At 42.1% G+C, this 22,405-nt stretch overlaps 1 protein-coding gene across 1 annotated transcript in view; it reads right to left on the bottom strand.

The window, feature by feature from the left end:
- The window catches only part of LOC145403769 (putative transporter slc-17.2), a 36,143-nt gene extending 23,645 nt beyond the window's left edge, over positions 1-12,498 (bottom strand). The window contains exon 1 of the mRNA XM_080275447.1: positions 12,402-12,498. Within this exon, the coding sequence (XP_080131573.1) occupies positions 12,402-12,498 (97 nt within the window). The remainder of the gene's footprint in view (positions 1-12,401) is intronic.
- Between the last annotated feature and the right edge of the window lie 9,907 nt (positions 12,499-22,405).

Genomic DNA, 22,405 nt, shown 5'->3' on the forward strand with positions numbered 1-22,405 from the left:
GGACAATAGGAACAAAAAAATTGAAGATAGCAATGACAAGATTAAAAGGCTGGTGGGACAAGGAAGTAGAACTATATAGCAATTGAAGACAGGAAAAGAGAAAACAGGGTACAGAGAAAATGGGGAAAAATGATTAAAAAAAAAACATGGAGAACAATATAGACAGGACTGGGAAAGAGCATGGAAAAGATATACAGAGGCAAAACAGACAGCAAAGATAATAATCAGTAGCAAAATAGGAAAGTGGGAAGAAGAACAAGCTCAAAAACTAAAATGATATGCCCCGAAGGGAAAGAGAAGAGAAGGGTGGAAAAGGTTGAAGAGAAACCTTGGAGAAAGGGATGTAGAACAGATACTGTTTTGAACATCGCAGACGGCAGCCATTGTGAACACAGGTGATGACTTAGTCCCGCGCTGGCGAGCAACGACCGGGACTAAAGTTTTGAGCATCCGCACCCAGTGTATTAAGTTAAAAATAAAGGGTAAAGAAACAGAAAATGAGGAAGAAATTAGATCCATTGTAGAAGGATACTGGAAGAAAGTAATGCTAAAAGACAATGAGGAAGAATCCACAGAGAATATTTGGATATATAGCGATAGCATAGAAATGGGGAATGTCAGGATAGAAGGAAAAGATGTAGAAAAGGCTGTTAAAGCAATCAAGAATGGAAAGACGGGAGGAACAGATGAAATAATAGGTGAACTTATTAAATATGGTGGGGAAAAATTGACAAAGGCATTGACAAATCTGTTTAATAGTATCCTGGAGGAAGGGGAGGTACCGCAGGACTGGAAAAGAAATAGGGTGACACCTATACATAACGGTGGAGGAAAAGCTAAGGAGGAAATTGGAAACTATAGGCCCATTAGTGTCATGAATGTATTAGCTAAGGTGTTTGGGATGATACTAAATGAAAAACTAATATCATGGGCAGAACAGTACAAAATATGGGGCGAGGAACAGAGTGGGTTCAGGGAGGGTAGGGGAGACCTTGAAAATGTTTTTGTAATGAAAGAAATCATAGAGAGGAACAAGGAAAAGAGTTATACCTAGTATTTTTAGACTTTGAAAAAGCTTATGATACAGTTGATAGATGTAAATTGTTGAAACTATTGAGACATATTGGGGTGGATGGCAAGATAGTGGAAATAATTAAGAGATGGTATGAAGAAAATAGGGTGAAATTCACAATAGGAAATATAAGCACAGGATGGATTAACAATAACATCGGGGTGCGTCAAGGCTGTGTTTTGTCCCCTACGTTGTTCAACATTTATTTGGAAGAACTTTTAGTAAGAATCAGGAAATCAGGCAAAGGAGTGAGGATTGGAAATTGGAAATTAGGATGCCTAGCTTATGCAGATGATGCAGTACTCATGGCGGAAAACAGGAAAGACACGGAAGATCTTATGGAAATAACTGACAGATTTGGGAGGGAATGGAACCTAAGATTCAGTGCAGGAAAATACAAGGTGATGGAATTTAATAACAGGGAGAAAAACCAGTGGGTGATGGGGAACAATGTAATGGAAATAGTAGATAAATACCCGTACCTGGGTATAGAAGTGAGTAAGGAAGGAATAGGAGGGGAGAAACAAAGAAAGATTACTGAAGGGAAAGCTCGGAAGATGACAGGCATGATTGTAAGTGGAGTGTGTAGAGTGATTAACAAGTATAACGTGGGTAAGAGTCTGTGGAAAGGAATAGCAGTGCATTATTGTTTCTATGGATCGGAAATAACATACTACCTAGATGGAGTATCATGAAGTTGGAAAAAGTACAAAACATAGTGGGTAGATGGGGCCTGGGGGCCCCAAGAAGTACGGCAGTAGAAGCGGTAAGGGGAGACATGGGCTGAAACACATTCAAAGAAAGAACTGTGAAAGGAAAATTAGGGTTCACAAAGAAAATAGAAAAACTCTGTGTGGAAAGATGGGCTAAGAGGGTGCTGGAGGAAAGAGAGAGAAGATCATTTTGGGGGAGAGAAATTAACAGATGGAAGAAGAGAGAAATCCTGGCAGAGGTTTGGAGTCAAATAGAAGGCAAACAAATTAAGAAAAAGATTGAAGAGAACAGATTGAACAGATGGAACGCGGGGTTAACAGGAAAGGCGACTCTGAAATGGTATAAAAGAAAGCAAAAACCAGAAGGGCTAAACTGGCATGTAGGAGACTGGGGAAGTAGACTGTTAGTTAAAGCTAGGACAGGTACTCTGGAAGTGAATGGTAGAAATAGAGAGGAACAGGACAAGAACTGCAAATTTTGTGAGGGGATAAAAGAAACAATAGAGCACCTAATTGTTGAATGCAACAACTACGAAGAGCAAAGGGAGAAGTTAATAGCATCAGTAGTAGCGGTGATAGGAATGGAGGAATGGCAGAGAAGTCTTGAGGAAGATGGGGGGATTTGTACAATACTGGGACTATTTGGGGATAAGGAAGAAACAGGGAGAATAATGAAGTTTGCTAAAATATTCCTAACACAATGTTAGAAGAAAAGGCAACAGCAAGAAGGACAGTAAATAAACATGTAAAAAAGGTAACGGAAAAAAAAAAAAATGAAGTGTGATCAAGAAAAGAGAAGAGGATAAGGAGCAAGAAGAGAAGGAGGGGCTACGAAGCGATACAAAGCGACAGAGGTCACAAGAAGGAGAAGAAGAGTGACTGGAAATCGGGTACATGCTATATATTATCCATTTTAGCATATTTATAAGTGAAATAGCTATTATATATATATGTCCACCTGTAAATGAGTATTTCAGGCATAAGTTGTGATATATAACAATACATGACAGTGCTGTTTTGAGCTCTTATTGACGGAAATAAGTGAGCATGGACATGCTACGTCTGCCCCAAGTGAAACGAGGGATTTTGCCCAGGATGCTACCCCATTTACCACACGAGGCTCAGAGAATAATCTGTCTTCTAGGAAAATCTATACACCTGTGTGACTTCGAATACCAGTAAGTTTCGTGTCTGTACACATATTACGCGAGTTTTATTTTTACGTTTTTGGCCAGCAATATCGCTTTTTTTTTTTCTTTCTTTCTTTTATGTCTGCCCATGATCATTTTTCATTCTTTCTGATTTTATCATGCCAAAGAGCAGCTTCTAAGCTTTCAAATGATTGTTACCCCATTTTTGTCTCGTATTCTGAGTGCATAAAATAGCAAAGAAAATAGAACAGTTTCGAAGTTCCCGCCCGTTTTTTTAATGCACACAATCTGACTGCCGTGAAATTTAAACACGGAGTATAAGGGGAATGTGGATGATGGATTGGCGTAAGACCAAAATTCACACACAGACTCTTCTACAGGACTATGATTGCCCAATAATTTCCATACGACTTCAGGCATGATTGTACAGTACAAGCTTAATGCTTGATGAGATAATCTCAGACATGTTGGATACTTTTCAGTTAAATGCGCAAGCCTCTAATCACACCCATACACGACGGTTATGCCTGCGCAGTCACCATGCTTGTGCAATCTGACTGATCGTGTATGGGAGCATGGGTAGCACCGGGTAAATTATGAAGCCGCCAGGGCGACGCTGGTATAGCGGCAGCCATGATACACCACGCCTGATGCCCGCGTTTTTGTACTGAGCTGCTCTGTGGGTTTTTGAGTGATGATTCCTGAAAATATAGTGCCATGGTCCATTGTGCACTTTACGGATACAAAAATGGGCACAGGAAATCATCCAAGAGAGATGGCGTTACATTTCACAAGAGATATGCCTTGTTGCTAATTCTACAACATTACTGTCCCCTGGGGTAGGGCGGGAAGATTCTTCGCCAGTATCCCTGCATGAATGAGGCCACTAGAGGGGGCCCATTTATCTCCAGTCTTTTTCTCCATGTCCTCTTCTCTTCTGTTCACACTCTCTTGTAGATATTTCCTTGTTTCTTCCGACCCTTATCAATCTGGACATTCGGTTTCATGACATGGATAGTCTAAGGACTTCCCACACCATTACTCAGACGTAAAACAGCTTCAACATCACTGTCATTTCAGCGTTAATACCACACTATCTTTTCCCTTTCTGTCATTACATTTCTCTGCCTTAGTGCCGTAAAGCGTAAGTTCTGCACTGCAGCAACCTATGGCGTTGTTTTATACTCATTGGCTAAATGTAGCCCATGTAATTCGTTGAACTAGGCCGAAAAAAAAAAAAAGTCACAATATATACATGCTTTTGCATTACAAGCGACGAATGTAGGGGTTTCAATATAGGGGCCAATATCACACGCTCGCGACGGCGATAGCCTCTGGATACTATAGAGCTCAGTGGTATGGGACCCTGTATCATATGGGAGACAGCAATACAGAAGTTATATAAATTAGTAAAATGACGCTCGGCGAATAAAATAAAAATATTCCGTAAAATCTAAGTTGTACACAGTATGATGGTCCTATTTACGAACATTTTAAAAAGTCCACTAACTTATATACGTTAATGTACCAAAAATAACAATCCTGTAAACTCCATTCATGTAGGGAAATTATAAATTGCACGTTACTGGCCCCAGTTAACACTTCCATTAATTGAAAATATGAGGTATCGCGCAGCCGTAATTAAGGTAATAATGATTTGTATGAGGTACTGTAGTGGTAGGGGGTGGCGACCATCATCCACTTGATGTAGTGCTGCCTGCTTCTTCCTTAGCCTTTAACTTATTTTTTTTTTTTTTTTTTTTGTGCCTGCCCTCTTCTCTTCCTATTTCTCCCATCTTTCCTGTCACTTCTTATCGCTTTTCTTTCCATTACAGGTAGCTTTACATTGAGTGACAAGCCAAATGGTTTCCTGTAAGCCAAGAAACCATTTGCAACGCTGGGTGGTATGGTAACCATATAACCAAACCATACGTGCTCCCTACGTGTCAGCAAGTGGGTTGGTGGAGGGTTAGTGCCCCTCCCCGTTAAACAAATAACTCAAAATCAGTGGTGGCGCCACCCCTTACGAGATTATGGCGTCTGGCAATAGATAGATAGATAGATGAGGTACTGTGCTACAGCTGAGGTAATATGTTTGGTGGTAAAACTAAACACATTACTATTCAGTAACATTGAGGCTGCCAGTTGTTCTAATGGAATACAGACCTTGCAATCCTGCATCATGACTCACCTATGATCTCAGTAACACTTGTGGCAAGAGTGGATAACTATATACTGATTACTACACAAGCCACATATCGTTTATGTTATCAGTAGGCAACGACAAAATGCAAATAACTTGTCAATTTATGTATCATCCAGTCCTTTCTAAAACCCCTTCTACACAAACCACGTGTCTTAGTTATTAGTAGGCGACGACATACTGCAAATAACTTTTCTATTTATCTGTCATCTACTGCATTTTACCCCTGCTACACAAACCACTTGTCTTTTACTGTTGTAAGTAGGCGACGACAAATTGCTTATACCATGACTTCTATGTAAATATTACTCATTCAGCCTTTTTTTTTTTTTTTTTTTTTTTTTTTCCATCTGGAGCGCAGAGGTCCTGCTAGGCTATTCAGTCCCAACATTTATGATGAGGATGACAAGCCTCGCTCGTCCCTGAGTGACATTATGTGAGGGAAAAGGGAGTGAGATGTAGGCTACACCTCTGAGTTCCCCATCTGGTTAAGAGTCCACCAGACCGGGCGTTATTTCGTTATATGATTATCACCCACCTAAAAGTAAGCGTTTTCCTGGGCTGCTCTACAGGAAACCATTTCGCTTGTCCCTAGGTTTACACTTACCAGAAGGTTCCACTAAAATAAGTTAGCTAAGTGGCGGGCGCCCCCTCCTACCACATCCACTATTACCATTTTCAGTTATCCACCTAAAACCTCCATCAAAATCCTTACGGCATTTTACCTTCAAGCAAATGTTACCCTGGAACAACAACTATTAAGAGCTTAACCTTCTCCTAAAATCAGTAAATTTGCAGACAGTCCAGGTTATTCTGATTTTTTTTTTCCCAACAAACCCTACTTTTATCTAACCTTGTATACAAGAACAGATTTAACAGATCTAACCATACTAATATACCTAATACTTATAAAACTATCCTAACCTAACCAGCCAAACTCGGGGGTGTATGTCCGAAACTGCAACTGTAATACCCCAAAGTCACATAATATCCCATAAATAAATGAAGATCATACGGTAAAACTAATAGAATGAACCATTTGTCTTAGCCACGTGAGTGGCGACAACAGGAAGATATGGCAGTGTATTGAACTCATCTGAATGAAGTGCCATGAGCAAATATTTATATCCCTGTTATCAGAGGAACATGATATACGCCCAAGAAGTTGGATAAGGCTAATTTATATTAATCCCAGAATGGACTTTGTAAACTCCAAACTGACGACGTACTATTACGGGCAAGATGGCTGGTTATTTCTAGTCAGCATGTAAGAAAACTTTCCTTCCTCCCCGAGCGTCAAAGGGTAGCCTATCCTTCCTTCTCCATATCCTCTTCTGCTGCGTGCTGTCAAGGAAGAGTCCACAAACTTCTGATCATGACCATACCTAATTCAAGTAATGGGAAGCCTACGGCACCGTTATTTGTTGCTTTTTTATAAAACTGGTCCACAGTGTTATTCAGTTTTTATGTCACTGCAGTAGCCTACTGAAGTTTGCTAATAAATTTAACTTACTAGGTAGTCGTACAAGTCAACTAGGCTACGGTACCCTAAATCATCTAACAAAACTTACTAGGTAATCTTACGAGTCAGCTACTTTTCATCAACTAACTTAACATAGTAGGTAATAAGTCAACTACTATTAATCAACTACCCGGCACAAAATTGTTAGACTTGAAAAACTTATTTAAATCAAGTACTGTATATGAATAACCTGAAAGCGCTCAAGGAGCGCATACTTCCTCCAATGTCATTGACATTAAAATGGATCCGGATCCAAATTCGTGGCTATAGGATCCCGATCCGTTTCCGGATCCACTCCAAAATTTAATAAATTCTTTCTTGGTCCATGGCACACCTTTACACAAAATTTCATTAAAATTCGTTGAGAAATTTTGGAGATATTGTGCAAGATGCTCCGGATCCGGATGCGTATCCTGCTCAAAATTTAACAATTTCTTCCTTGGCCCATGCCCCACCCTTCCAAAATTTCATCAAAATCCGTTCATAACTTTTTGAGTAATCCCGGATCCGGATCCGTGGATATAGGATCAGAATCCTCCCCAAAATTTCATAAATTACTTCTTGGTCTATGGCCTACGTCTCCTCCCCCACCAATATATATATATATATATATATATATATATATATATATATATATATATATATATATTAGAAATTTTGGAATATTGTGCTGGATACTCCGGATCCGGATCCGGCCAAAAATTTAATAATTTCTTCCTTGGCCCATGGACCACCCTTCCACAAAATTTCATCAAAATCCGTTCATAACTTTTTGAGTAATCCTACCAACAGACAGACAGACAAACAGACAAACCAACCAATGCAGGGTAATGCACAACTTCCTCGGCGGAGGTAAAAACGTGTATATCTGCAACTTCAAAACACTGTAGCCCAAAGTACGACAAGCATATTTCCTTATTTATATTACGTACCGTATGTGATACCACCCCTTATGGGATTAAGCCATTAAGCCTAATTAAGGCGTCTGGCAGTAGAGACTGATGAGAAACAGTGCATATAATACTAAAATATCGAAAATGGCATAGGCCTATATATATATATATATATATATATATATATATATATATATATATATATATATATATATATATCCTGGAATCGGTAACGCTGTCTTGGTAGATACCTCAGATGTCTGGAAACGTGTCTTCAGTAATGTAAGGTCAGTTTACATGCTGGGCAATGTAAACAGTGAAATCTGAGGCCAGGAATATTAGCTATGGGCGTTAGCAGCTACACTCCATGTGACTGAAATACCAGTATGGTATTGTACGTCCTGGATGGCAAGTTCAAACACTGTAACGCATAGTAAATACAAAGTTGTACTTCTGCATTGACCTGCTTATATATTAAAAGTCAGAAGCCTTAATCCCACAGGTGGTGACCACGAACAAATCGCACCCACGTTTCCTTGTCCTCTGCCATCATAAACTCCCCTCCCATCCCACACCATTCTCGATCACATTGGCCTATTCTATTTCCACTCCGCTCTTCCGCTTCAGCCGCATATTTCAGGCAATCTCCTCTCCATCCCACATCATTCTCAATCATATATACCTAACCTATCTCCTCTCCCCTTTTCCGCCTCATCCTGTTTCCCCTCCCCCCCTTCCTCTACCCTTTCAACTCAATGATACACTATCTTAACCCTATTACCTTCATATGGCCAAACCATCCCAGAGTACGCCAAACACTAACCAGGACGTGCCACGACATTGACATCAACACTACAATATTTCTTAATTTCCCAACTGGTCTGTCTCTCCAGGTAACTGGACACATTCTTCTCAGAGAACTATCTCCCCTCTCCTCGCTCCGGATCCTTCCAGCAATGCCCAAGTTTCGCTTCTTTACGTTAGTGTCGGCATCATAATATTGCCATACAACGATTTATTTTATTTCAAGTCCACTTCCTTACTCCTTGCCACTGTCTTTAATGCAAGTTACAGTACTTTTAGCCCTGTGTCCCGAATATACCCCCATCACGTACCGGTATTTCTTCTAGCCTGCCATCCTTGTTCATCACACTACCTAGATGCTTGAAAGCACACTTTCCATTTTCTGACCATTCAGGCTCAGTACGACTTCATTGCTAATATATTGAAAGATAGATAGATACACACACTTCGCAACTCATTTGCCGAGCCCTGCAACTCACACTTCTCTTCACTCAACAGAACAGTAACATCATCAAACACCAGTACAGGACAGTTCCACCCCTATCCTCTCTCAAGGGACACACCAAAATACACAACCCTACCTTATACTGTACAGTATTCCTTTTCTAACACCATCCACACTGAATAACTACGGAGACATGACACATCCCTGTGTCAGTTCAACATTCATCTTCGATATGCACTGCGCCCCATGCACCCTTATAAATACTAATACAGCCTTCAGTGATTCCATGTATCACCACCTACATTCTTTGTCCGTCTGTTCTATACTACCGTAATTATCACCACCTCCCACATTACTTGCCTGTCTGTTCCGCCATACAGTATTTCTCACCACCTTCCACATTCCTTGTCTGTCAGTTCTGTTCTTCTGTAATTCTCACCACCTTCCACATTACTTTCTGTCTCTTCTCACAGAACCATGGGACGCAGCATACAACTTCCATTCTCTAATTGTCCGCACACGTTTCAACATTCGAACACCCAAACTCAGGACACACATACAAACACCGTACCACGGAACACCCATGCACATGAGGTCACTGAAGATCAATTAAATACCTTCAGTTGTTTATATTTATGGTGCGTGTGTATACGAATATGTATGCCAGGTGTTGACATGTACTACTGTGTCAGTATGTGTGCCGGACAAGGATATGCTTTGTACTGTTATGTGTATATGTGTACCGGGTAAGGATATACAGCAGCTGTACTCTTTTATGTGTGTACGAGTATGTGTACCGGATGATATGGGTCAGGCTTATGTTTACTGATACCGGTACCCGCCTACTCAGTTAACCATCTACAGTTACTAGTATCCTCTTTCCCTATGTCCGCACGCTTATTTCTTGTTGTCTACATATCTCGATTTTTTTTTTTTTTTATGCAAATGCCTTCCTGTTAGAGATGTTTGTCAGTGAGCTACACCTTTCACATTCAGTTCTCTTTTCGAGAACGCCAGACATTTTATTTAGCAAAGACCCAGTCATACACCTTAATCAGAGGATGTTCTTTGTTTTCAGTTACGGCTGTCAGATTATTTTATTCTTTATTGGAAAATATCTCTCTGACTACAAAGATTAGACACACTCCACTAACCTCTTCTCTCTCTCTCTCTCTCTCTCTCTCTCTCTAATCCGCCAGGATGAACTACGGTAAGTTTGGGGAATAGCTCATTCCTGTCCATTAACCCATTCAGTACGACTTTTCTCCGACTACTGCCTAAACATATTTTCTTCATTATGTGAGACATCTTAAAGTGCAGGGTTCAACGTCTAATACAAACACCTTCATTAAACTGACCAAAATATATATCTTAGTTTGCCATTTAACAACCGGTAGTTGGTTATAGTGGGGACGGAAATAACTGTTAGGTACGATCAAACGCAGTGGAGAGAATGAGAACCAGTATTTACAGTATTCTTGCATCACTCCTTCGAAGTACCAAACCACATAACAAACACACAGTTTAAGCATTTAGGCATGAGATTTTTTCTTCTTCCGTTAAATAAAAATCGTCTGAAATTATCCCGAATATTAAATAACGAGGTGTGCTTGGGATAAAGCCCTTAACCCTTTCGTTGCCAAGAACACGCTAATGCCTTTACGAAATCCCGACAAAATTGTCTTGTGATAGCCTGAATCAAATAACATTATGCGTTCTTAGAGACGAAATGGTAAACCGAGATTGCTCTTACTATACCACCTAGTTCATCGCAAATTTATCTACTTTGTGTGTGTGTGTGTGTGTGTGTGTGTGTGTGTGTGTGTGTGTGTGTGTGTGTGTGTGTGTGTGTGTGTGTGTGAAGGATCAATAAAGTTTCTCTCGGCAAAAATTTATTTTCAACATTGGAGTTTCAGGTTACCGAATACTATTGCGGAATAAATCTAAGCTACTGCTGCTTCCTCTGGCCATGAAGAGGCTTTCCTTTCGTGCCAAGAGTACTCTACAAAATCTGCATGAAAAGTATTATGGTGTACGTCAGTGAAGCCTGGCCCTATAAGAGAAAAGGTTATATGAAGATTGGAACACACAGTAATGAAAATGCTACGTAGGATCTGACTGACTGAGAAGTATGAATAGTTTGTTCTGAGAGATTTGGCGAGAGAAAGTAATGTGGTATAGGACATAATTATATATCACAGTGATGATGCCTAAAAAAAACAGCGGAAGGTTGAACCTGTCTGGACATGGTGAAAAAAGAAAAAAAGAAAACAAGAAAGACGAAAAGGAGCGTCGCAGGTGTGAACATGAATGTCCGTAGGCTGACCGAGGATGACTTTTGTTTATTTATTTATTTATTCAGATGGTAGGTGGGGGTGATTACCATCCACTCACTCTATGTGGTGCTGCTTTCGGGTGTCTGCCCTTTCCTTTCTTCCTTCCATCCTTTTCTGTCTTTCCTTCATTCTTTCCTCATCCTTCCGCCTATGGGTGACTCTGCTATGGGTGGTAACCATATAACCAAATTATAGCGCCTTGTGGTTGGGCCTGTGTAGGTTTATATTCAGGGGACGGTTGGGGTTTATTGCTCATGTAATGCCACCCAGGGATGAGTGAGGCTGGTCACTCATCTTAAATGTCAGGACCAACTTGCCTAGCCCGGGGCTCCTACTCTTCTCTTGGGGCACCATAGGATTGGATGATGGGTGGTTGGATGGATGGATGGATGGATTTATTTTTTTGTAAGTATTTCTTTATTTACAGATCACACGAATAACAATCCAACCATCTCTCACAACAAATCAAGTAAAATCAACTAAGCATCTCACAAAACTCGCGGATTACATGATCCACACATCTGCTCCAAGAAAATTAAATTAAACAAGTACTTGGATGGGTGACCGCCTGGGAACACCAGATGCTGTTGGCATCCCTACGTGTCAAGTGGGGTTGGTGGAGGATTAGTGCCCCTCCCTGTAAAACACTTAACTCTAAGCCGTTGGCCACCCCGTTTGGGATACATGGCGTCTGGCAATGAATGAAATGAAAAAGTGTGTCAGTCTATCCGGAATATCCTTGCACCCATGGGACCTTCAGTCCTTCCCCTCTCTCACCCACCCACATCTTTCCTTCCTCCCTCCCCCTTGTCCTCTCCACGCCGACCTCCCACCTCCTTGTCCTCCCCACGCCAGCCTCTCTCCGTCTTGTCCTCCCCACCCCGACATCTCTCCCCTATGCTCCCCCGCCCCCCGTCCCTTTTCCTTGCCCTCCCCACCCTGACCTCCCTCTCCCTTGATCTTCCCACCCAGACCTCCCCCTTGTCCTCCCCAACCCCACCTCCCTTCTCCTTGTCCTCATCCCGATCTCCCTTCCCGTTGTCCTTCCCATCCCGACATTACTCCTCCTTGCCCTCCCCACCCCATTCCCCCTCCCCCATGTTCTTCCCACCCTGCCCTGATGTCCCTCCTCCTTGTCCTATATATCTATATAGCTAGAGAGAGAGACAGACAGACAGTCGACAGACAGACAATCGACAGACACAGAGACAGAGAAACAGACAGACAGAGAACAATGTAAACAGCACTGAACTAGTACTCACCAGGGGAATCTATGTCTACGTCGGACCGTGCTGTGCTGCCTTGCTCTAGCGGTGACGATTCGTGCCACTGCTGGTGCTGCACTTGCTCAGGGCACATCATGTCCTCACTACACACCCTACTCTTCTTATACCACTACCACACTCCAACCCCCCAGTCCCCCACCCCTCACCCTACCACACACTAATTAACCTCTACTCCTCTACGTACCACACACCAACCCCCAATCCTTACCCTGCCACACACCAACCCCCCAGTCCCCCGGCCCTCACCCTACCACACACTAACCTCCACTCCTCTCCGTACCACACACCAACCCCCAATCCTTACCCTGCCACACACCAACCCACACCCCTCACCCTAACTCTAACCCACACCCTGTAACGTATCACCCTTACACTAGCCCACACCCTTACACTGCCCCTTACTCTGCAACTTATCACCCTTGCACTAGCCCACACCCCACTACTTATCACCCTGATATAACCACTCCAAGCAACGATTACCCTTCAACAAACCTATCTCACATCTTATCACCCTTACACCACACTTACCACCCAATCTTACACCAAGTACCACAATATACGCCGGTTTTTCACACTATCTACCACCTCTGCATAATATTTACATCCCTTACACACGATATGATTTCCCAAATGACCTGCCTGGATAACACAGACGTGCACTACAGTTAATATTTTTTAACACAGTTAAAGAACTCGTAACACGAAACATGAAAATTATATTTAAAAAAAAATCGATGAACGAATGAATAAACTTATGGAAAATCTTTGGTTGTGGAAGGGTAGAATGAGTTGCAAATCATTCAAAATAAACCTCTTAGCCAAGATATACCGGGATGTAATTCATTATTCTAGAACTGGCTAGGTTTGTCATTCGCATGGCTACGAGAGGTTTGGTTTAGGGTGCGTACTATATAAGCCAGAGAGATGAACGGCTGCACATTGCAGGTGGGTGGGTGTCGTCTCCCGCAAATTATTGAGCGCCATAATCGTGTCCAGGCAGCGGAGTGTGGTGAGGGCAGCGAAATTGCTCTAGCACAGTATAGTTTGCAAAACTAACTAAAAGTTTGCATCACACCTTCAGTGTACTGATAAAATTACGTTACCAACAGAAGGTGAATGTAGTGAGGACAGAAGTGTGCGAGAAGTGGCATGCACCCACCTCGATGCAGCTCTGAAGTTGTACTGCGACTGCGAGTCACTCAGGGACTGGAGAAAGGAAATCCCTTCGCCTTGTTCTTTGTTGCCATACTGTCCCTTGCGCTGATAAAGCTTTTTAAGTTAATTTATAAGCTGGACTTATTATTTGGGGGTTTCTTAGCATGTATAAAAGAAAAACACACACACACACAAATGTCTGCAACTGTATGAATATAAACTGAGTTATTTCCAAATGTCAGCGACTGTTCTTTGTTCACTTAGTAATGAGTTGTTGGAATCCTCTTTGTTTCATAGACAGCAGTATATGCGTCATGCCCTATTTCGTTAATAGCACAAACATTATGAGAAATTCAAGTTATGAAGATATACAGAGACTACAAGCAAAGATTTGTTCTCAAATATTCCAACACGAGTCGCGCACACACGCATTCCTCGCAGGCACGCACACAAACACACGCACGTGGCGTGACTGACCCATAGAATATCACGTGACCACCTCTACATTAAGCTCGTGAAAAGCTGCCCCTAAGGACCTCACTGATGTCCAGTCCATCTGTTCGGAAATCATTCATACTATAGTGAGAGAAAGAAAAAAAGAAAATGAATTTCTTTTTCGTATTGTGATTATTCAGATATGGCAAAGTGTGAACACATCCAGACTTTACTATACCCTATTTATTTTTCCGGTCCAAGACTTGTCATCACAGTACTGCTCGTTAACTAGAGTGACTGGAGAACAGATAGATCCCCCTTATATCCTCGAAAGGACCAGTAGATCTGTTGCTAGTTTTCTCCTAAAGGAGGGATTTTACAGAAGACTGATGAAATGGGTAAGGTATGAAGGAAAGAGACTGTAGTGGAGTAGCTAGGAATTTAAAAATATGGTGGCTAAGCTCATGGAGTAGCCCCAGGATCACTCTTCAGGGAGGTCCAGAGGTGTTCCCTCGAACCTATAGGGGTGGCCAGGCATATTTTCAGGGGTACCATGGCCACCTCTCTGGCTACACCACTGGGAGACGGCTTGAAGAGAGGAATGGGTAGAGAAGAGAGAATGTGGGACAGGCAGTAAATGGTGGGAGGGGAGTTAAAGAGGCTGGATAAGATGAGTCAGAGCAAGGACTGGGGTCTGTGTATGGAGTACGAATAACGCGGGACGGAGCTTATCGTCAGCCATATCGGTCAAAATTAATATACTCTGCTGTAGGTGGACAGACGATTTTATTCAGCTTAGAGGAAAGGCCTTCAATAGAGAAAGGGTTTATAAGACTACATCTCACCCCGTCTGTTCTGGAGGCTGTCGTAAAATGAATAAAATCGTCAGGAGATGGCTCGAATAGAAATAAAGCACGCATATTTCAAGCAAAAAAAGAAGAAAGGAATCAGCAGACAATAAGTAAAACAACCTAAAATGCTTTGGTAATGTCAGGAATTCAAATTTTTAGATGGAAATTTCGACGCCTAATAGTTTCATGATACTGATTACTGATGGAAGACATTTAGAGGACAGTTTAAGAATTTACGTGCACTCGATCCTAATCCTCGTATGCTCTCTCTCTCTCTCTCTCTCTCTCTCTGAAATTGCATACTTTATTCCAACACACAGTGGCTCGTGCTGCTGCATCACGTAAAAAATAACCCCCTCCCTCGTCCCTCCCGTAACACCTCATACTTGGCGATTTTTCTACACAAAGAACCTCAGCATCTCTGCTGTTACTGACGCAAACCATGGCGATACCAAAGCGATATAAATGGCGCTAAAAAATGTGTTAAGGTATGCTTTGCAAAATAAATCAGTGAGGAAGAGATGTTACGAAGCCTCCCATGTTACAGTACGATCCATACTCATACAATACTCTCACTCCCACATTCATACATACATAGCCCACGTACACATACACACACTCACATAATCCATCACACACACACACACACACACACACACACCGCTCGCTGGTGCAGTAGTAACGTTCTCGCTTGCCATCTGGTAGACGGGAGTTTGCGCCTCGCTCAGGTTGCGAAAAGTTTCACTGACGAAGTGGGTGGTTACTGTCCCCCTTGAGCAAGGGGACGGGTGTGTGCGTGTGAGAAGGTCACAGCCTTGCCCTTAGATCGGACTATATGAGCTCTCAGCTCCCTTCCGGGAGGGTAAAAGCTGACGATCACGACCATCAGGTGATCCTGACCGACCCGGTGAATTAATCACACACACACACACACACACACACACACGTATTCACACTGTTCCCCCATACACCTATATATACAGGTAAACGCACTCATAACTCCCACACACACACACACACTCATAGGTCCTATACTCCCGCACATACACACGCACTCACATACTCCCACACATACACATGCACTCGCATAACACCCCTCACACATGCACTCACACACACATAACACCGTCCCACACACACACACACATACAGTACATCTGCACTCACAGTTGCATAACACCCCCCACATATACACATACACCGCACTCACACAGTCATATAACCCTCCCCCACCAAACACACACACACACACACACACACACATACAGCGTCCCATACATATAACGTACTGCTCAGCTATAATATTTACATCACAACTATTATAATATGCAAATAAGAATGAAAAATATTAAAGAAAAGCCTTAGTGAGCATTTATAACCACCACACAACACTTGACTGATTGTGAACTGCGCACAGTTGTTGGGGGCATACCGCAGCTGAAGGTCTCTCTCTCTCTCTCTCTCTCTCTCTCTCTCTCTCTCTCTCTCTCTCCAGTATCAATAGAAATTTATATGTAGCATCGAATAAGCGGCTGTCGTCCTAAGGGAAGACTGCGACTTAGAAAAATTGATTGTCAGATGTAGCCTTCATTACATCCTTCACAGCAAGACGTCCTCCCCAAAACTATATTAAGTCGTTTCAAGGTAGCAAAAATAAAATAAAAAATGCGTCATGGAAGTGTGTTTAAATCTGCCAGTAGCTTCATCTGTACATTCTACATTTCATATTACATCATTTTTTAACAAAGTGGTGTGATGGTATACTCTCTTCTCTTTAACTTGTCATAAACTTTCCCTGTCTCCAGCTTGCATACTGAGGTGCAGTGAGAGATTAGCTTTGGAATAGGAGAGCAGTCACTATGAAACACTGTTGAAAGGATCTAAAGGTGTATTTTATTTTACCAGTGACGTGCGTGAAATAAATTGTAAATTGACGAAAAATTGTCAAGATAAGGAGAACGTACTATAATAAGAATAAAAAAAAAAAATGTATTGGCAGTGGATGAATTAATATTCTAACGTTGTCTTCCGTCTGGAGGGATGAATATATTAAATTACATTAATCTTGACTCCTTCGCTCCCATGTCGTGTATTATATTATTTTTTTTTTTATATTACTGATACCCCCAAACACGGGCACGGATTTTTTTTTTTATATATATTTGTCCATTTATTTTGTCTTATTTTTTACTTTTTTAGGGGGAGGGGAGAATGTTCGCCTTCCCCCATTTTCGGCAGCTTAGTGTTGACTTATAGGAAAAGTCCATCCATCCATCATCCAATCCTACATTGCCCTATGAGGAGCGTAGCAGCCCGGGGCTAGGCATGTGGTCCCGACATTTAAGATGAGAGTGACCAGTCTCACTCATCCCTGAGTGGTATTACATGAGCAATCATCCCCAACGACCCATTGGATATAAACCTTCACCGGCTCCATCCGATTGGAGCGCAATAATGCTTTTCGTCTCATTAACTCTCCTCCTCTTACTGACTCCCTTCAACCTCTGTCTCTTCGCCGCACTGTTGCATCTTTATCTCTTTTCTATCGCTACTTTAATGGTCACTGCTCCTCTGAACTGTCTGCATGCATTCCTCCACCTCTACGACGGGCGCGTAGCACCCGTCTAGCAGCAAACTCTCATCCCTTTTCTGTCCAACTCTCTAATGCAAGAGTTAACCGTTACTCCCAGTCCTTCATTTTTGCAACAGGTCAAATCTGGAACTGTCTCCCTCTGTCTGTATTTCCTGCTGCCTATGATCTCCAGTCCTTCAAACGCAGTGTGTCCAGGCATCTCGAAATGAATGGATCTTGAATTTGGCTCTCTCTTGTATTTTGTTTTTCTCTTGGAGGGAACTCTTATTGCGGGCTCATGGCCTTTGGTTCCGTCTTCCTCGCATTAAAAAAAAAAAAAAAAAAAAAACAGGCGCCAAAATTTGGTTATATGGTTACCACCCATAGCAGAAAATGGTTTCCTGGTGTACAGGAAACCATTTGGCTTGTCACTCAGTGTAGAGTCACCCACAGGCTGAAGGAAGAGGAAAGAATGAAGGAAGGAAAGACAGAAGAGGGAGTGTAAAGTCACCCGCAGGCAGAAGGATAAAAAAATAATGAAGGAAAGAAAGATAGAAGAGAATGGAAGGAAAGAAAGACAGAAGAGAATGGAAGGAAAGAAGGATGGAGGGGATAGAAGAGTTATAAATAGTTTTGGACAGTAATTTCTTGATTCATTGATTATGATCACGTATCAGGTGATGCACTAGCCCATACTATAGTACTCCTTTCATTAAAACGAGTAAAATATATATGTACTTTGAGGTTATCATGTGGACTAAATGATAATTCACTAAAAATCCCCCCCCCCTTACCATGGAGCTGGATCTGGCCCTTAGACAATTTAAATAACTTAGAAGCGCGACCTAGTAATGAAAGGGTTGATGCAGACTATCCAGCCCCTGCAGTTGTAGAAGTCTCCCTAAGCTGAATAAAATCGTCTGGAGAGAGGAGGAATTAAATGAGTAGATAATCAGACTGAAGTGACAATCTGGCAAGAGCTCCATCTTTTCAGTCTGTCACGTCTCATGCTATATAGTTTCTGATTATTCTTGTCACTACGGAGTCGCCTCTTACGTAGTACAGTCACGTATTAAGTATACCGTACCTCCAGACAGCTGAATAGAGACAGGCTCTGAAATACTAAGGTAACAAGGCTGCATTGAAAAAGGATGCACGATACCGGTTTGTATAAACTGTACGTAGATAGTAGGAGTGAATTATATACTGACTAGGTACAGGTCACCTTAAGACAGCCAGTCTGTAAATATATATAAGATTCATACCACTGAACCCAATAGGCTTATTGAACTTATGATGATAAATTGATGCAGTGGCAAGAACACCACAAAAAACATGGAAAGATATATGCAGAAGGCAGATTGGCCAATACTGGTCGAATCTCACAGGTGTGAATAGACTGCTATAATAACACAAGAATAATACTGAAGGCTCTTCCTATCCAACCCCCAAGCCAAACTAGGAAAACGTGAGGAGGAACACCATGCAGTAAACGGTAGAACTATAGCAGGGAAAATTCGTAAGAAGGGATCAAGGAGAGCAGTAATAAATCTGGTCTAAATGTCTTAGTGACGTTCGAGGTTTAAGCTTGTTTAGTCACATGCCTACCAAGCCTATTCATAACACGAGGTAACGTATTCCCCTCACCCCCCACCCCACCTGCCTCATGGGACCCGTATCCTCCCACCCGCCTGACCAACACTGTATCTCAGCTTGATCCAGCTTGTTAAAAACCTGTCACCATTGATTCAATCAGTCCGCTTATATAGAGACTACACGTTACGCTGCCAGTCAGTAAGCTTCCGTTTCAGGTACCAGTAGTTATTTTGTAGTATTGTATGGATTGTGCTAGTATTATGTTGCTATAAATCCAATGATGTAGTAGCTGTGGATCCCAGACAAGCTGACGAGGATGAACTTAGGTATGTACTGTACAATAATTCTTTCCTTTGACTAGCCACATACCTCAGCCTCCCTCCCCTCAACTCTTTCCCCTCCCTATAGTCTCTGCTTCCCTTCTCCTCTGCCCAACCACTTTCACTTACAGAACTCCCCCCTTTCCACTCAACTCCCTCTCTTGTCTGCTTCAAAGAAAATGACAGTGAAAGACTAAGCTAGATTTAACCGCTGTTTACTTGCACACAGCTGACGCAAGTGTGAACCTGTCGTGGACCACTCATCTCGCTTGCTCTCATCATTATAGTTAAAGGTATAACTGTTGGTGTGCTGTGGCAAGGAGAGGGCGTGACTAAGTGTAAGTGTGGCTGGCTGTGGATGCTGTTAGGGTGCGGATGTGACTGGGTGTGGTAGAGTGTGGTTGTGACGGAGTGTAGTACATACGAACATAAGAAGCGAGGACAACTGCAATAGGCCGGTTGGCCCATGCTAAGCAGCTCCTAGAAGAGTACCGAACACTAGCATGAGATAAGGATAAGCAAAGAAGAAGGCTCTCCCCCACCCTCCACTTTAAACCCTTCATCCGAGCCAGCAGGGTGTAGGCTGTGACTGAGTGTGACAGGGTGTAGACTGTAACTGTGATAGGGTGTGGGGTGTGGTAAAGTGTGGGTGGCACGGGGTGTGGTAGCTAGGGTGTGGATGTGACTGTGTGGGTATGGTAGGGTGAATGTGACTTGGTGTGATGAGGTGTGGATTTGACTGGGTGTGGTAGGGTGTGGGTTTGACTGGGTGTGGTAGGGTGTGGGTGTGACTGGGTGTGGTAGGGTGTGGGTGTGACTGGGTACGTGTGGTAAGGTGTGGGTGTGACTGGGTGTGGTAGGGTGTGGGTGTGACTCGGTGTGGTAGGGCGTGGGTGTGACTGTGACTGGGTGTGGTAGGGTGTGGGTTTGACTGGATGTGGGAGGGAATGGGTTTGGTAGGTTGTGAGTGCTTGGTAGGGTGTGAGTGGGACTGGGCGTGGTAGGGTGTGGGTGTGACAGGGAATATGGTTGTGATAAGGTATGGTAGGGTGTATGCGTAAGTCTGAGTGTGGTAGGGTGTATGTGTAAGTTTGGGTATGGTAGGGGGGGACGTGTGAGTGAGGAGGTAGGAGTGTGTGTGGACTGGGGAAGGGAAGATGTGTATAAGCGCTACGGTACGGTGTAAACTTACACATACACCCTACCACACTCAGACTTACGCATACACCCTACCATACCTTATCACACCCATATTCTCTGTGATGAGTGTGTGTGTGTGTGTGTTCCAGAAAGACGTGTTCTGCAACTCCACTGTGTACATTTGACTGATATGCATTTCAGATTTTTCCTGTGTCGTATACACTTGGAATGCATACTCCCAGTGCATTTCCTAGTGGAATGTTACGGGAAATATCACTATGGTTTGGCTGAATGGTGTCAAATACTACTACTAGATATTTTAATACGGTTACCAGACGGCTCATTATGTATTGATTTGTTACAGATCATCCATCTTACAATTTTTCTTCATACTCCCCGAGTTCTCGTGATTGGTGTAGATTTGTTGTGACACTCCGTGGATAAAATTTAATTCCTTCTTTCTGGGTACATTCTTTCTGCATAACGCTGACGCTTTCTACAGTATCATTATCTCGTAACTGTTACCTCATTTGTTTTGCATGACAGTGCATCTGTTACTGCTATGATTATGTAGCTGTAGCAACTGGGGTCAGTGTAAGGAGAAGAGTTTGGCTCAGTTAACGCCAAAACTGCTGACATCAAATTTTCTTTATAGGACTCCATTCTCTATGATGAGTGGCATACGCATGTAGCATATTATATTTATGTCGTAACAAGGGACACTCTAAACGTAGGTAAAAATAAAGGTGGCTAATTTCATATCTGTAACGGAAGTAAAAATGAGTGAAATTGTGAATTTTGATTTTCACGCTCCACCTGTCCTCCGAGGCGAATGCTGTCAGACGCATCTCAGCTTTGTTTACAAAAAATAATCGAAATTGTGCTTCCCTGCAAAGTTCAATTTACATTTAAAGTTTATATATGGAAATCTGATATATTTATGCGTCAGCATGCTCAATATTTATTAAAAATACAAGAGTGTATTGAGTAATATGGATGTGTATGTGATCGCAGGGTGAGGCTCGTCAGATTGAGTGTAGCGCGCCGATTGTGAAAAGTTTGAAGGTAATAATAAAATGTCACCATGATCGTGACCTCGCCTGGTGTGATGGTAAAGCCTATCACGTCCCAGTTCAGATGTAATATGTAAAACTATCTCATGAGTTGCACTTGATCGCTATTTTTGTAGTTAATGCCCTTTATATGCTGAACACTGTTTTTCTGACATTTCAGAATGTAATCGCGATTACGAGCTGCACGTTTATTTATTTACCTCTGCGGTGTTAAGTATCATATGTACAAGATCAGCACTACATAATCATAGCTAGTTTTCCATGATTATATGATACTTGGTGTCGAAACGTCAGTTATGGAAATATGAAATTTTTCACAAGGCCAGCAGGTGGGTAAATTTATTGTTTTGATGTGGAATAACTGTTTTTTTTTTTTTTCCTATTATTATTTGTGGTGAGTGTAGAACTGAAGGAACGTGCATGGTGGTCTTTTTTTATATAGGTTGTAGGTCTTAAGGAACACATAACAGCCTCTGTATGTTAACACGTTGATCCGGTACCACAGCCCATGATTTACGTTTTCGTGGGGAATTACTAGCCCAGTACATAATTAACGAGTGTATGTGGCTCATTTACCCTTTCAGTCCGAAGGATTTTTTTTTAAAGACGATTTTGAGTTTTTTTTTTTTTTTACCAGAAGGGTTATGTACGGCCTTCATCAACCATTCCACGACAAGGGAGCTCTCCTAAGATGAATAACATCGTCTGGTGGTAGCAAGAAGAAATATGAAAGGTGTTTAAATTTTAGGGGTATATTAATGAATGGGTACTTCGCATTCTACAGAACAAGCTAGTTTGACTGTTCATAGTTCAGCACTGAAATTTGATCGGATCTTTG

Source organism: Coenobita brevimanus, chromosome 61 (genome assembly GCF_032717465.1).
Source record: "Coenobita brevimanus isolate Jiangsu-jjx chromosome 61, ASM3271746v2, whole genome shotgun sequence".
In the NCBI taxonomy this organism is placed as follows: Eukaryota; Metazoa; Arthropoda; class Malacostraca; order Decapoda; family Coenobitidae; genus Coenobita; species Coenobita brevimanus.